The sequence below is a fragment of the Zootoca vivipara genome, chromosome 4 (assembly GCF_963506605.1).
Source record: "Zootoca vivipara chromosome 4, rZooViv1.1, whole genome shotgun sequence".
Classification (NCBI taxonomy): domain Eukaryota; kingdom Metazoa; phylum Chordata; class Lepidosauria; order Squamata; family Lacertidae; genus Zootoca; species Zootoca vivipara.
The window spans coordinates 63,444,197-63,459,424 of record NC_083279.1 but is presented as its reverse complement, the minus strand read 5'-3'; the positions used below and the strand labels follow the sequence as shown (position 1 = coordinate 63,459,424).

Below are 15,228 nucleotides of genomic sequence, written 5' to 3'. Positions count from 1 at the left end.
TAGTACATTTGTAATCTGCACATATCCTGACTTCCCCATTTGCTTTAAGGGGCGTGACGATTGGAGTCTCCCACTTAGCAGAGTCCACGGGTGAGAGAACTCCCTGCTTGACCAATTTATCCAGCTCTGCCTCGATCTTGGGTTGCAGTGCAAATGGCACTCGCCTTGGTTTGAGTCGGATTGGGGCCACCCCAGGGTCCAACTCGAAGTCGACTGGGGGCCCTTTGTAACAACCCAGTTTTCCATTAAAGAGACCAGCAAATTCCTTGCATAATGCCTCGCTCATCTCAGGGCAGGTTTGGATTGAATTAAGCCCTGAGATACTCAGTCCCAGGGCGGGGAACCAGTCAGTGCCCAGGAGACTGGGGCGACTGCCCTTCGCAATCACCAGTTTGAGTACAGCCTGTTTGTCCCGGAACTGTACTCTCACGGCACACATTCCCATAACATGGATGCGGCCTGCTGAGTACGACTGCAAGGTTGCCGGGAAGGGCTCCAGAGGGGGCAACTTACCCCTGAGGAAGAATGTCTTCGCGGTCTGGTCCGACACGATGGTGAATGCAGATCCGGAGTCCACCTCCATGTCGCACTGCTGACCCTCAATCTTCACCTTGACGTGTGCCTTGCCTTGCGCTGGAAACTGCACGGCCCTCCCGTTGATCTCCGTTACGTAGTGGCAGTCCTTTAGAAAACGAGTTGCTGTGGGCGGTCTGCGATGCTCCAGTCTAGGTGCTCCTGTTGCTCCCGACGCCGCCGATCTACAGACCCTGGCGATGTGACCCGTCTTTCCGCACGTCCGGCACATAGCATCCCTGAAACGACAACTCTTCCGCTCATGGTTTCCGCCACAACCTGGGCAACTGCCTCGGCGATCTTTGTGCACTGTGCAGGCCTGACGCACCAACTCGACCCCACGGACTGGGCTCTGGCTCGGAGTAGCCTCTAGCTCGTCCATGGCATGCGCAACTTCTATCTGTGGCTTAGTGGCCTTGCGACTGGCATCAAGCTCCTCTCTTTCATAATTCTCCGTGGCGGTGGCCTCCTTCAAGGCTGAAGCAAGGGTAACCTCTTCTTTAGCCACGATGCGTCTTCTGGCTTTCTTGCTGCTCAGACCACCAATAAACCGATCCAGGAGAGTCTCTTCCAGATTTTGGAAGCCGCAATGCTGAGCGAGCTTCCGGAGCTCAGCCAGAAATGTGGATACAGACTCCCCAGCACGCTGCTGCCTCTTATGGAACTCCATCCGCCGGGCCATCTTGGTCTCAGTAGGCGCCAAGTGGCTTGTTAGGCAGGCAAGAATATCTTTGAGAGATGTCTCACTCAGCTTCGCTGGAGCAAGTAATGCCTTGGCCAGCTTGAAGGTCTCGGGCCCACAGTAGCTCAGGAATGTGGCCCTTCTTTTGCTGGCATCGGTGATCCCTTGAGCCACTGCAAAGAACTCGAAGCGTTCGACGTAGTCTTCCCATGTGTGGGGCTCTGATGGCTGGAAGGGCTCCAATACCCTTGGACTCTCCATTGTCCTAGCGGGCAGGGTCGTCTTCTCAGCTGGCCAGTGAGTCTTGTTCTCAGCTGCAATCCGGACTCTGAGGCAGGGCTGTGTTTAACCGCTCCTCAGCATTCCGGATCCCATCCTCGTCGCCAGTTGTTGTGACGTGGGGTTTGTGATTTCAGCTCTCTTCACATAACATGCTGGAGACAGTTCTCTAGTAACAGCTCTTTATTAAAGTGAACAAGACTGAAGACTGAGGAGAGGAAAGCTACATTTATAGGGACAGGGGACTAGCTAGGAAGGGATACATTTTGGAGGGAACAATATCAGGCAATCACAGTGCTGCCTTTTGGAGGGAACCAGTAAGACAGAGGATCCAAATACAGCAGCTTAAATGAACCAATAGTAGCTGTACCCTCTGGAACCAAAAGGCAGTTACTTTATCCTAATGCAAATACAGACAATAATAATACAGATATAAAATCCTTTGACTCAATACACAACACCCTGCATATAGCACTATAATTAAGCAACTAAAATGAGTGTGATGTGATCTTAAATCCTTGAAATTCATAGACACATAAATTGAGCATGAATGTTGAATCTCAGTATCTTAAAGCAAAGTAATTCTAGCCTAGGTGTCTGAACTTGGATTTTAGATTATATTTAATTCACAGAGGCTTGAAAATATAGAGCATAAATTTTACATATTAATACAGTGATTGATTTTTTAATATTCACTTTATTACTCTGGTATAAGAAATGTTACTTGCTCAAGTAGATGACTATATTATTATTGTATTCACTCAAAGCTGTGGTAGTCTTGATTAATGCGTACTTAGGCTGTGTGGCAGATACTAGAGGTGTTCATTAATTGTGGGTGTTGCACAATCTTTCATATCTTATTGGTTAATTAATAAACATTAGCTAGGCTTTTGAACTTCCTGTGGAAATTAGCAAGCTGCTGAACAGACTGAACTGAGAGATTAGGTTTGGGACACTGTAAAATTCAGTGAATGTGTAATACAGTATAGAGGAGGTCTGAGTGAGTTCTCCTGTCACAAACCTATTCACTTGAGGGGGTTTGACCACCTCATTTTATATAGGTTCTTGCAAATTCTGACTATAAATTCTGCTTCTCTGGACTTTACTATGGTATAGGTTTACAAAAGTGTATGGTACAGTATATGGATAGAGAGGTTTTGTTTTTTTCTCCTCTAATAATACTAGAATTCTTCTGTAACATTGTCTTGTGGAAATGCCAGATCTTCCTCAGAAGAGCATTCCTCCAGCCGCATGACAGTATCTTAAGAGGCATGCAGTTTGGAATGTTTTGGTCTGCCATCTTGATTCTAAATGCCATCCAATGGTATCCAGACACTGATGAAAACAGGCTCCATCGTATCAGGAAGCATCGATTTTTAGAGATGTCCAAATGTGCAGAACCCAATTTTCAAAAAATGATAGTAGATGATTATTATGATTAGCATTCAGAACATCTTATAGGAGGGCTTCTGTCATCACATCTAAAATAGCTTATTTATTAGGACCTTTTGCAGACCATTTAGCTTCCATGTCTATTCACACCAGTCTGAGACACTGACTACTGGCTCTGTTTTATTGGCATAGCTTGCATATGGAAATGTCAAGTAATATCAACTTGCCTTGTGTCCCCTATCCCTCTTCTTCTACTACTTAGGTCATCCTATCCATAGAAGAAGGCTACAGGCTTCCAGCTCCCATGGGCTGCCCAGCTTCTCTCCACCAACTAATGCTTCATTGCTGGCAAAAGGAGAGAAATCACCGGCCAAAGTTCACCGACATTGTCAGCTTCCTAGACAAATTGATACGCAACCCCAGCTCTCTTCATACTCTAGTGGAGGATGTACTTGTGTAAGACGCAGATCAGTGCTCTTCCTGTGTGTATTACAGTCCCTAGACAGCACCATGCTATTCACAGAATTTGTCAAAATAGAGTTTTCAGTATAAAAGTGATCAATTTCCCCATTCACATGTGACGTTCTAACTTTTCTTTCTTCATCTTGCCCTAGATCACATGCACAAAGGCCAGTTCAGGTGTTAAACATCTTTTCCACCTGATGGGTTTAAATTCTTTCCAGGGATACATTCACATTGGAAACAGTGATGTGGAATGAAGTATCTCCATGCATCTACTTGAAAGTGATTTCTGTAATCACAACAGCTGGAAAAAGCGCTGCTGTGATTGAGGAAATTGCCACAAGGAAATATCATTAGGTTAACTCAGATAATTTGGCAGACATGTATGCAGCAAATGTAATATTCTAGATCTGTATTTGTTCAGTCCCAAAGTATATCCTTTATATATGTCTACAAGTATATCCACATGATCACACAATGCAAATAATAAAGTACTTTAGCAAAATACTGAGCAAATAATACCCACAAGTATTTATTTATTTATATCCAGTCCGTTTCACTTTTAAATGTTTTCACTCATAAGTCTATTATTTAAATCTGCATTAAAAATATTTTTTATCTAAAAACATAGAGCTGAAAAAATGGATTGAAACATCTGGGAAGTTCAAAAGGCCTATCTGAATATTTGTCTGGGAGAGCAGGTTGGGTCATATTGGAATTATATGCACATAGTTGTGTTCAGGGTTCCAAATTGTGGGGGTGGACCACAGTTCTGAATTAATTACATGGATAGAGATTTTATATTGTTCTACTGTTGTATTGTTTGAAAAAGAAAGAAAGAAGCTGAAACTAAAAAGCAACCTTTGTTTCTAAAATTATGGTTGATAATTGTGAATTAGACTGTGCTCTTAGATTAGTATCTGAACTTTACTGCTTGGCTGATCTAATTCATTTTTTATAAGCTGCCAGCAATCCTTCTCATGAATTAAATGAAGTACAGTATTTAATTCTTGCCCCTGTGTTTGTGCTCCTGTAGAATGCCAGATTCACCTGGTGAAGTTCCTGAATACCCTTTCTTTGTATCAGTCAGTGATTGGCTGGACTCAATAAAAATGGGCCAATACAAAAATAACTTCATGGCAGCAGGGTATACAACTATGGATATTGTTTCAAGAATGAGTATTGAGTAAGTAAACTATTTATACTGCTGTAAAGAAGTGCCTTACTGGGGGGAAATGGGTTTGATTCGCTCCTGCTCCTTCAAAAAAAGAAACCTCAAACAAACAGACAGGCTTTAGGCCCTTGTGGACAGAAGCAGGAAGTATAACCCAGTGTTATTATTTCTCATCCAGTAGAGCAAAAGTACAGTCATATCTCGGTTTAAGTACGCTTCGGTTTGAGTACTTTCAGTTTAAGTACTATGCGGACCATCTGGAACGGATTAATCCACTTTCCATTACTTTCAATGGGAAAGTTCACTTCAGGTTAAGTATGCCTCAGGTTAAGTACGGACTTCCGGAACCAATTGTATACTTAAACCGAGGTACTACTTTAGTGGAAAGTGCAACTATAGCAGCCATTTGGGACAGTTTTGCCCACTATAAATAAAAAGCCAAGGGCTTCATTACATGTTCATTCTAAACATCTCTTTACACACTCCTGTCCAATTTTAATTTACAAGGCATGAAATTGCAGACTTTGTTCACAAATAAACCACTTGCCAGGTCTTAGTTCAGTGGGACTCCTGGCTCTTTTTCATTTCAGTTGGAGAGATACACCTCCATTGATTATCATTTCAGGCATCACACAACATATTGTAATATAGAAATTCTAAGGCTAATAAGCATATGAATTCTGTTTTCTGTACTGCAGCTGCAATGTTTAGTGATTCCTAAACATACTTTTTTCTTACAGTGAAATTAGAAGAATTGGTGTTGTACTTATTGGACACCAGAGACGAATAGTGAGCAGTTTACAGACTTTGCGATTACACATGATGCACATACAGGAGAAGGGATTTCATGTATGAAAGTTCTAGAAGCAACTGTGTTTTGTGCCTCAGCATTTCTAAAATGGAAGATACTCTCAATCCTTCTTTCTGCTCTTCCCAGCTTCAAGAACTGAAACTTCCTATTCATACTATAAACACATAATGTTTATGTTAATACTTCCAACTTGAAATTTTTAATCACATTGCATAGTTCCTCCCTCAATAAACTGCCAATAACATCCTGGCCCACTGCAAGACTGTTGCTGCACAACGGTGAATAGCTCAGCATGGATGTATAACTTTGTATAACAGTAAAGTACCTGGAAAACTTTCATTGACTTCTGTGAAAGTTAAAGCCTTCTAGGCTTGGAGTGGCTACCTTCTTGATGTGTTAGAGTTTGATGATAGATTTTTTTTCTTAAAAAAAGTAATGGACATTTCTTTTCATGTTTTGTGACCATTAGCTTCCAATATACAATGTGCAATCGAGAAAAAAAGAGTTTGACATAAATATTTATTTTATGGTAATGGGAAATCCCAAATGTATGGTTTGTGATGTATTATTTACTTTGTAATAGTTCAATTGCTGGTAGGCTGGTATGGAAGTTGTAAGAATTTTTGGTCAGGATGAACAATGACAACTTACAGTGAATACTTTTTGTGTGTGTGACCAGGTTGAATTGGACAATTTGCGAGGATGACATGCCATCACATGCTTGTGAAGTGATGTGTTTAATTAATTAAATTTAATTTGCTTGAAAACAAGGTACCTTTACCCCACGCTTTGCCAACCTGAGGTCCTTCAGGTTTTTGTCTACAACTCTCACCAGTCAGTCTGATTTTTATTGTTTGTAGACAATGGCCACTACAATATAAATCATAACAGCTCCCCAGTGGCTGATGTGACTTGTAGTCCAAAACTTCTGGAGGGCACCAACTTAGCGAAGTCTGTTTTACCCTAGTCTAGAGTAACTGGTAAGATTAATTATTCGCTACTTTTACTGTTACTCGTTTTTAAATTGTCTGTATATGCCTCGACTGAACTGTCCCAGAAAGGTTGTTTTAAGCAACATGCAATACATGATAGTTGTCATCTATCCTGCATAGTGCAGTTATGCAGGCCTTGTAATTATAAATGTACACCTATGCTGCAAACCCCCAAGTATTTGCTATATTTGCATAGGAAAATGCTTAACTATAGCAGTTTTATTGTGGCATATTTACTCTTTGATAGGCCAGACAATTTTTTATTTAAAAAAAGTAAAAGGCCATTTCCCCCCAAATATAATTTCATGAAAAATGTTAATTTTACGGCCAATACTTTTTCTGACTTGGGATATTTTTAGTTTTCCCTGCTTTGTCAAGTTTTTCAGTCTGTATGAGTGGAAGAGCATTCAAGTGATGGCATTATTTTCAAATAGTATCATGCTATTACCCATAAATATCAAGCCCAAGTACTAGGCTGTGCAAGATAGAATGTATCCCAAACTAGGCAGACAAAATAACAGTACAGTATCAAGGAATGTCTATTTGAGAGGTAAACCAGGTTGATGAATATGAATTCAACTAACTAATCAGGTGGTGCTCATTAACTTAGCCATCTTAACTGATACATTAGATAAGTTAGTCCTTGCCGTTATAAACTTTAATAGCCATACAATAAATGTGAAAGAAAATGCTCTAAAATATCTGGACCTCTACAAAACTTTCATAGATCTACTGGACTGCATCATACAAATTCTGCATGGGATATATGCTGCTGTGTACCAGAAACGAGCACATCTTCATGCTTTGAAAGCCATGCACAATTACACATATGCCACCTGTAGGGACAGCATAATGCAGTGATACAGTTATGTGAAGCAACACTATACCTGAACATTTCTGATTTACACTTTAATAATGGATATGGGCAGCTTTAGGGAGATTTAAGACAAATTGATTACTAGAGTTTCACAATAATTAAAAGCGTACAATTTACAGTCTAAAGGATAGGGATGCTGTAAAGGGCATCTTTTGTATGTCAAGCTAACGTCCATAGGAAGATGAGCCTCAAAGGCTGGCCCTTTTGTCTAGTTTCAGTAAACAGTTCTTTTTGGCTCGCCATGCAATTGTTATTTTTATTTTACTCTTCGTTTAACTGGATTTCAGTGTAATTTGGCTGTAAGACAAGACTACTTTTTAACTTTTTAAGAAGTCCTTCTCAAAAAAAGGAAAAAAGAAACACAGGTTTTTGAAAGATGTGGAATGAAGACAGTGAAATATTTTTATTTTAACTGTACCACTGCTTTGCTCATGTACTTAATGGATGCTAATATTTTCAGCCTAATTAAGTTTGAATTCATTCCAACATATTCAAGTTGACTTCATGCATGCAGGCCCTCCCCATCAATGTGTCAGGCTTTGTTTGCAGGATTGGATGGCACTTGCTTCGCTTCATGTATTTCAAAATGATTTTTGGAAGTGGAAAAATGCTTATTTTAATGTTTGGGGGGGTTGCTCTTTATTTTTTAAGGGAAAAGCAGCCATACAAGTTGTAATTTTTAAACGTTCAGTCTCATGTTCAGAAACAAGTCTTTCCTTTGCTGTTTGGCTTTTTCACTTGCCTGCCAAACCTTTGGCGTTCAACTTTATGCTAGTTGAATGGGTTTGCCAGCAATCTTTTGAAATCCTGGCACTGTGGACTAGTTTACACAAGCAAGAAGCCATTATAAAATCAGCTATAAAGGGTTTCTCACTGCAGTGAGCTACTTGTGTGCAGCTGCTCACCACACAGGCCCACCTTGCACAGCAATTCTCTTCATGGTTTGTCATAGCATGGTCCACAAAGCAAGCAGCTACACATGGATGGATGGCTAGGTGGAGCAGTCTCCACACTGCTGACTTTAAAGTGGCCATGAAATGACTGTTTGGTGGAAAAAGCCTGTTTGGATATTTGTGAGGTGCCAAAAGGCACAAATCCTTTTGTTTAATGACATTGCTATAATTATATGGGTTTCGTTTGTTTGTTTGAAGTAGATACCTGTTAATACAACAAATGCTCTTAAAATGCACTCCTTTTTTAAAAATTTAATCTCAGATATCTATGAACTGGTGCTCCTACCAAATGCATAGTCATTTCTGAATTCAGCTGGCGTTGCTTGACATTTGAAGGGAACTTGCACATATGTGCCTGCAACAATAGCCTGCACATTTTTTGCTATGCAAGTTCTGTCTTTGAACATCACAAGAAGCACTTCCATCTGAATGCAGAAGTGGATTTGTGTTTATCTGGGGACACATCTTGAGGCACAGAGTGGAGGGGCCTTACTTTCAAGTAAATGTGTCTAAAGACATATACCTGTATCTCTATATATAGAGATATGGGAGGGAGTAGCAACTCTTTGTTTACCAAATGAGTAGCTGCAGTCACTGAACATTTATTAGAACTGTATGGACAAGCCCTTTCTCAAATGTAATTCTCTGTACCCTTTCATTCGTATGGCTGAAAAGATGCATGTTGCATATTCATCAATCTAGTTACAATCTATGGGCAATTTATTTCCAGGTTTATCACTCTATCAAGATATATATTTTCAATAGAAAGGATGGGGGGAATCACAGTGTAAACATTTATTAAATCTATTTTTATAACAATAAGCATTTAAAGAAAATGAAAAGGAATGAAGTTAGGATTGTTTTAGTAACTTACCTTGGTTAAAAATCTCCTTAATTTTGTTGCAATTGATGAATAGCTTTTAGTTTTTGTTTTCTCTTTTGCTTCTCCTCCTGCTCCCTTGGCTAACTGTGTAACCTTTTCCTTCTAATTTTCTCAATCCAGAATGGAAGTGCAAAGTTTTAGAAGCTGTGTGTTGGGAGGGTAATGGGGCATTTTATATGTTTGATCTCTGATGGGAAGCCAGTTCTGTAAGTATAAAGTATGGTGCAAATTATTTTGAACATTTTCACACACAAAAATATATGTGGACTTTAAACATGTGTTAAAAACTGTTTCCCTGTTCCACCCAAACTAAGATTTTCCACATATTTAGAATTAAATAGATATGCCAATATTTTCTGATAAATATAAATTAGTTAGTAACAGGAGGAAAACATACTTTGTTTTAAAATAGACTGAAAATAAGTATATGATAGAGGTCAGTTTTTTTATTTAAAAAAAATTAAAAATTGTGAGTATAAGACACAGCATTTTATCCTTTATGAGGGCTGTAGCATGATGGCATTAAGTATCATCAATGAGTAGCAAGGCTCTTTGCTCTAGCCAAATCCCTCTGTGTGAGTGTGTGCCAGTGTGTAAGAGAAGGCATCTACATTACAGTTTTCTAAATATTAATATTTAATATTAGTAAATCATTGGATTGGGAAGACAGCATAAATAACAATGTTGGTAAGAAATTCTCACATGTTTTGTTCTTCTTTAACTAGGGACTGCATTATTTTCTTTCAGTTAAAAACCCTGTGGGGTAGTATTTTAGAGATCTTGACCTAGACCAAATATATATCTGAAGTGCATATATTATTATTATTATTATTATCATTATCATTATTGATGTCATTATCTAAACTGAGGATTCGCATTTCATCATTTGCTTCTTAGCAGATTACCAACATTTTTGTAAACGGGGCAATGTCCTTCCCAGTTGAGCTTCATAGTGTCCCCTTCTCTCTGAGCACACATGTAGACATCATGAAAGGCCTATGAAAAATAGGGGATGGGTATCCAGCCCTCCGCTTCTGTTCAGTCAAACTTGGGTAACTTGAGCGCCATAGGAATCTTTCCATGCTTGAGCACTAGACCTGCATAGTAGCGTTGAAATACAAAGGCCAAAATTATGTGTCTCATCACCCCATTTATTTCACTTAGTTTAAGTCTGTGTTGGGTTAAACCTGTGCTCAGGGAAGGTCTGTAGCACAGAAACCTAGCTGAAGTAGCTTAAGCATTGGTTTCATTTTGTTGAAATTCAATCAGCATCTGATTTCTGCAAAGTGTGGCAGAATTGGTCAGCTCTGACTCCCACCAGAGAACTGCATGGCCACCCCATCCTAACTGCAAAGAAAGGTGAATGCAAGCTTCTGTTTTATCTTGACAGGGCTGTCACTTGCACCTGTTCCCAGGATTATTTCTCCCACCTTCCATAGCATTGTTTTGTACACATGAATTCAGATCCAAAAAGGGTGCCCTGTGTGTGAAAATCTTGCTAGATCAGGGTGAATGGATTTAGCCATCCATTGGTTAATTTTCAAAGAAAGAATAGCTGGTTTTTGTTTCTTTTAAGGCAATGGTCCAAAATGCTTATTCTTCAGCAGCTCTTAAATATTCCTGTGTATTTCAGTTATACTTCAGATTGGAGGCTTCCTGTTTCCGGTGGTGAGAAATGGCTGACTCCCATACAATAGGACCTCAGCCGTGCCAGTAATTCAGGGCTGGTATGGGGGTAATTAGCGCTGGCAGACTCCCCAGGGTGGGGGAGGACTGTCTCATAGACCGAGTCCGAGATTGTCAGCTTGCATCAAGGTGCAAGTGGCAGGACACTGGGTTCCAGAGCACGACATGGCTGGCACTCTCCGAAGCCACTCTCATAGCCAGAAATATCTGTTTGATAAAATAATTAGATTTGGACAATAAACAGATAAAGTCTGGACCGAAGAAGACTGAGAAAAAAACTGCAGAATGGCACAGTCCCTGGTGTTTAAGCTCAGACTTCAAAAAGATTCTCATCATGGTATTTGGATTACGGAGGTGATTGGTACATTCTTTTTTCTTCTTCTCAATAACAATTGTTTTTCTATGCCAAGCCGCATTAAGAAACATTTTTGTAAAAAAGTACAGATGGACTTTTATTAAGTATTCAATTGTGCAGCTTTGCTTAAACTTGAAAGACTTGATAAAGATAGAAGAACAAACAAGATGGCGCTTGACACAGCACAGAAAAATGAGAGTTCCTCCCTTTTTCGAAGGAAATGGGAGATGCTTGCTGGCTGACTTTGTAGTGACTTGAGACAATAATTTGGGATAACATACAGTGCATCTGTTTGCAGGATTTCTTCATTATGAGCAAGAGAGGCTAAATGGATGTCTAGCAGCCCCCCTTCTAGGGCCCAGAAGGGGGGATTTTGTGGTCTCCGAAAGCTGATCGATCACAAATGACTTATATCTGTGGAATACAGTTCACTTACATTGTAATATTGCAAACAGTATGTGTAACATCAAACGACAGGCTTGGACAACAGCCCGGATTGGAATAACTTAACAACATGGGAGTTGCTGCGTCATTAAACTCTAAACAATAGACTTGGACAACAGCCTGGATTGGAAGATTGGAATGAAGTCAGGAAAAGCTGCGCTGGCAAGTAGACAGTTGGAAAAATACATATTTACAAATAAAGCTGTATTCGATGGATGAAAGGATATATGATTTCTGACATGATTGAGAATCACATAGCCAGGGACAGAGAACTTTAAAGTGTTAAGATCGGAAGGTGGAAAATAGAAGAAGAAGAAGAAGAAGAAGAAGAAGAAGAAGAAGAAGAAGAAGAAGAAGAAGAAGAAGAAGAAGAAGAAGAGGAAGAAGATATTGGAGATATACTTCAAGAGGTCCAGACTATGGGGAGCCCGGAAAAATTAATAATTTGGACTGTAATTTGGTTTATTATTTTAGTTTATTGTTTTTAATTGGATTATGATTATGGATATGTTAATTGGCTGTTTTTATCGGGAAATTAATAAAAATGATTTTTTAAAAAGAGTTTGAAGAATGAAGCTTACATCTTAAAGATCACATGCTATATTTTGATCACTACAGGCATCCTGCCTTATCTTAAAATGCAACCTCAAGACTTTTTGCTTTTAATGAGAACTAACCTCATATGCTGGACTGGCACATATTGGATCTTCCCATTTGCAGGTGCTGAATGGCAGTAACTACATTAAAAGAGTATTAAAACTGAATTCATTTTACAGTAATTTCACTTGATCAGTTTATACAAGTGCTACCCAAATGTTATTCAGTCATCAATAGGTAAGACTTACCCATGTGCCGAACTACATAATGAGAGTAACAAATATTGTCTGATAGGAACCTTCTCTTTCCCCTTCACAAAAGACATACAATATATTCCATATTATAAAATATGGAAAAATAAATTATATTAAATGTTGCTATTGTATTCCAAGAAACAAATCAGTACTGTTGTCATGCCTTTAAATAAATTACATTAAACACTAAGGAAGTTTTAAATCATGTTTTAATATTAAAAACTAGAACAGTTCATGTGAACAATCTCCCCCACCCCACATGCACCATATCTGAGCCTTCCCAGTTCAACTCGTGTTACTGAAACAAGCATACCACCCACTTTTTATAAATGTATAGAGTTGCTTTTTTTTAAAAAAAACCACGAATCTAACCTCAGGATGTTGAAACTTTTATAATAAAAATATCAATCCACAGTCATATCAAGCTTCCTACTCTACCTTTTTTTTGCTGCATTCCGTATTTTTACCATTTTGTTGTATTTACAAAATGGTAATTGGCTTGGGAATCTCCTGTTCAGATTTGCTGTGTGCACATCTAAACTATGCTGAGATGTGCAAGTTCCCTGCTCAAGGACTGCATAGGCAGTATGAATGGAAGTTACAAAGTCAATAATGTTTTCATTTTCACTATCAGTTATTTATGATATGTGAAACTTACTCATAGTGGAGGGCACCTTCCATCTCTATGTAACAATTGGGCAGGAATCTTGGACTGGAGACACTGTGAGTTCTCCTCAGGGTTAATGCTAGCAAGTTAGCAGCCATAGGAAAGGAGTGGGGACACTGTGGCCCTCCAGATGTTGTTGGACTACAGCTTTCACCTTCCCTGACCCTTGGTAATGCTGGCTGCAGCTAATGGGGTTGGGAGTCAGTAACATCTGGAAGGCCACAGGTTGCCCATCCATGCCTAAAGAGATGCCCCCACATTAGGAGCCTATTGAACTACAAATAGGTGTGTGTTATTTGAAGTTAGCCCACAGTTACACTAATTATACTCTGTCAATGTTAATACATGTCCTGGGATACCCACTGCAATGTGGCAATGAACACAGGATGCCAGGGACTGAGTTAATAGATGGTGGAATGGAAGTGATTTCAGGGATGAGAAATGGGTTGGATTAACTTTCCAGAGATTATTCTTCATCCTCTTCAGTAAAATTATTCATGGGAATGTGTTCTTGCTTCCCATTATAGTACAGGGTTCAACTCATCAAGCTCCTACTTCATTGAGGAACTTCAAGCTCCTACTTCATTGAGGAACTTCCTGAGTATATGTCTGGGTCCTGGCCATGACACCCAAAAAATCTCTACCTGAAAATGGCAAGATAGAATTATATAGGAGTGTCTAATGTAAGAGAAGTTGCAATCTTATACCACCTCTATTCTATTGTTTCTGTGTTAAGTTTTCCAAAATAGGTGATTCACATTTCTGTTACTTTATCAAGGACCAGCTGACATGTGCTTGGCTCTCCAAAGTCACAAAGCACACGTACTTAAGCAAAAGTACTTGCCTTTCAGCCTACTCACAACCTGATCTTTAATTTATTATAAGGAAATGCTCTCCAGGGACTTCAAGCAGAACTTGTTTGCAAGTAGACATGATCATACAGTTGCGATTAACAACAACTTATATACACAAGTCCTTGGCACTGTGGAGTGTTTTTCAAAGCAGATGTACCTAGAATTGAAGTGCTAGTTACTGTTAAAGCAAAAAGTGTGGGTGGGTGTATTCGTGAGAATCTGCCAAGTTGGTGTGGCTTATTTCTAGAGCACTTAAATGTTTGGTCCCTAATAAGAGAAGTGCAGTTATCATGTATTTTATTACTTTGAAAAAACTTGGCAAGGTAATTCAAGTTCAGGGGGAGGGTCTGTGGCAGAGGAACCACCACTTCCTAAATCCTGGCAGGCTTGCACTGGTGTATACATAAAGTGAAGAGGAGCATTATCTCCTTATATTTCCTGTGGCAGAAAAGTTTTTCCTAAATTCCCTACCACAGACTGTATATAAGGAGGGATTAACTAAGACAGCTCCAGGGCTGGCATAGGTTTGCAGTTATTTTGGGGCGACATTGGAGAAATAGGAGGGCCTTGATCCTGTGAATCCATTATTATTATTATTATTATTATTATTATTATTATTATTATTATTTATTATTATTATTACCCCACCCATCTGGCTGGGTTACCCCAGCCACTCTGGGCAGCTTCCAACACATAAAAACATAACAAAACATGAATCTATGCCTGGCACACACCCAGCACTCCTTTACATTGCCTACTGCCTCTGGCTCCTGGGCCAAACTGGGCCTGCCAGCTGATGGGCAGGACAGGGTCTATCCTGCATAAGGTGTGCTGCCCTTGTCTCTGCAAAGAACAGGATTGTGCAGCCTAGGCAGCGGGTGATGCCTAGCTCATCAGCTGATGTTGTTGTTGTTGTTGTTTAGTCGTGTCCGACTCTTCGTGACCACATGGACCAGAGCACACCAGGCACTCCTGTCTTCCACTCTTCAGCTGATGAGTGGAGATTAAATCTCTTTCCCTTCTTCTTTAAGTGGGAGAGGTGGAACTACTGCTGCCCAATCACTTAACAGCGGAGCAGAGTAAAGTGCCATTTGAACTCTCACTGCAGTAAGGAAGGTTTCCAGCAGTGAACCTCTTCATCTCTAACCATGGAGAGGCATTCCATAGTATCCTATGCCCCACACACCCCTTAGCTGCCCTTCCTGGGAGTTTCGAATTGCTCCCTTATTCATTGTCAGGCAGCCCTATGATACTAACCTTACAAAGTCCCCATTTTTTGGGGGGGGGGACCAA

At 39.8% G+C, this 15,228-nt stretch overlaps 1 protein-coding gene across 2 annotated transcripts in view; it reads left to right on the top strand.

Annotated features, from left to right (window-relative positions):
* Positions 1 to 5,884, top strand: part of EPHA6 (EPH receptor A6) — a 270,673-nt gene extending 264,789 nt beyond the window's left edge. For both annotated transcript variants that reach the window (XM_035116101.2, XM_060273658.1), the window contains 3 exons: positions 3,189 to 3,382; positions 4,425 to 4,574; positions 5,303 to 5,884. In XM_035116101.2, the coding sequence (XP_034971992.2) occupies positions 3,189 to 3,382; positions 4,425 to 4,574; positions 5,303 to 5,417 (459 nt within the window). In that variant the 3' untranslated portion in view covers positions 5,418 to 5,884. The remainder of the gene's footprint in view (positions 1 to 3,188; positions 3,383 to 4,424; positions 4,575 to 5,302) is intronic.
* Positions 5,885 to 15,228: the final 9,344 nt, after the last annotated feature.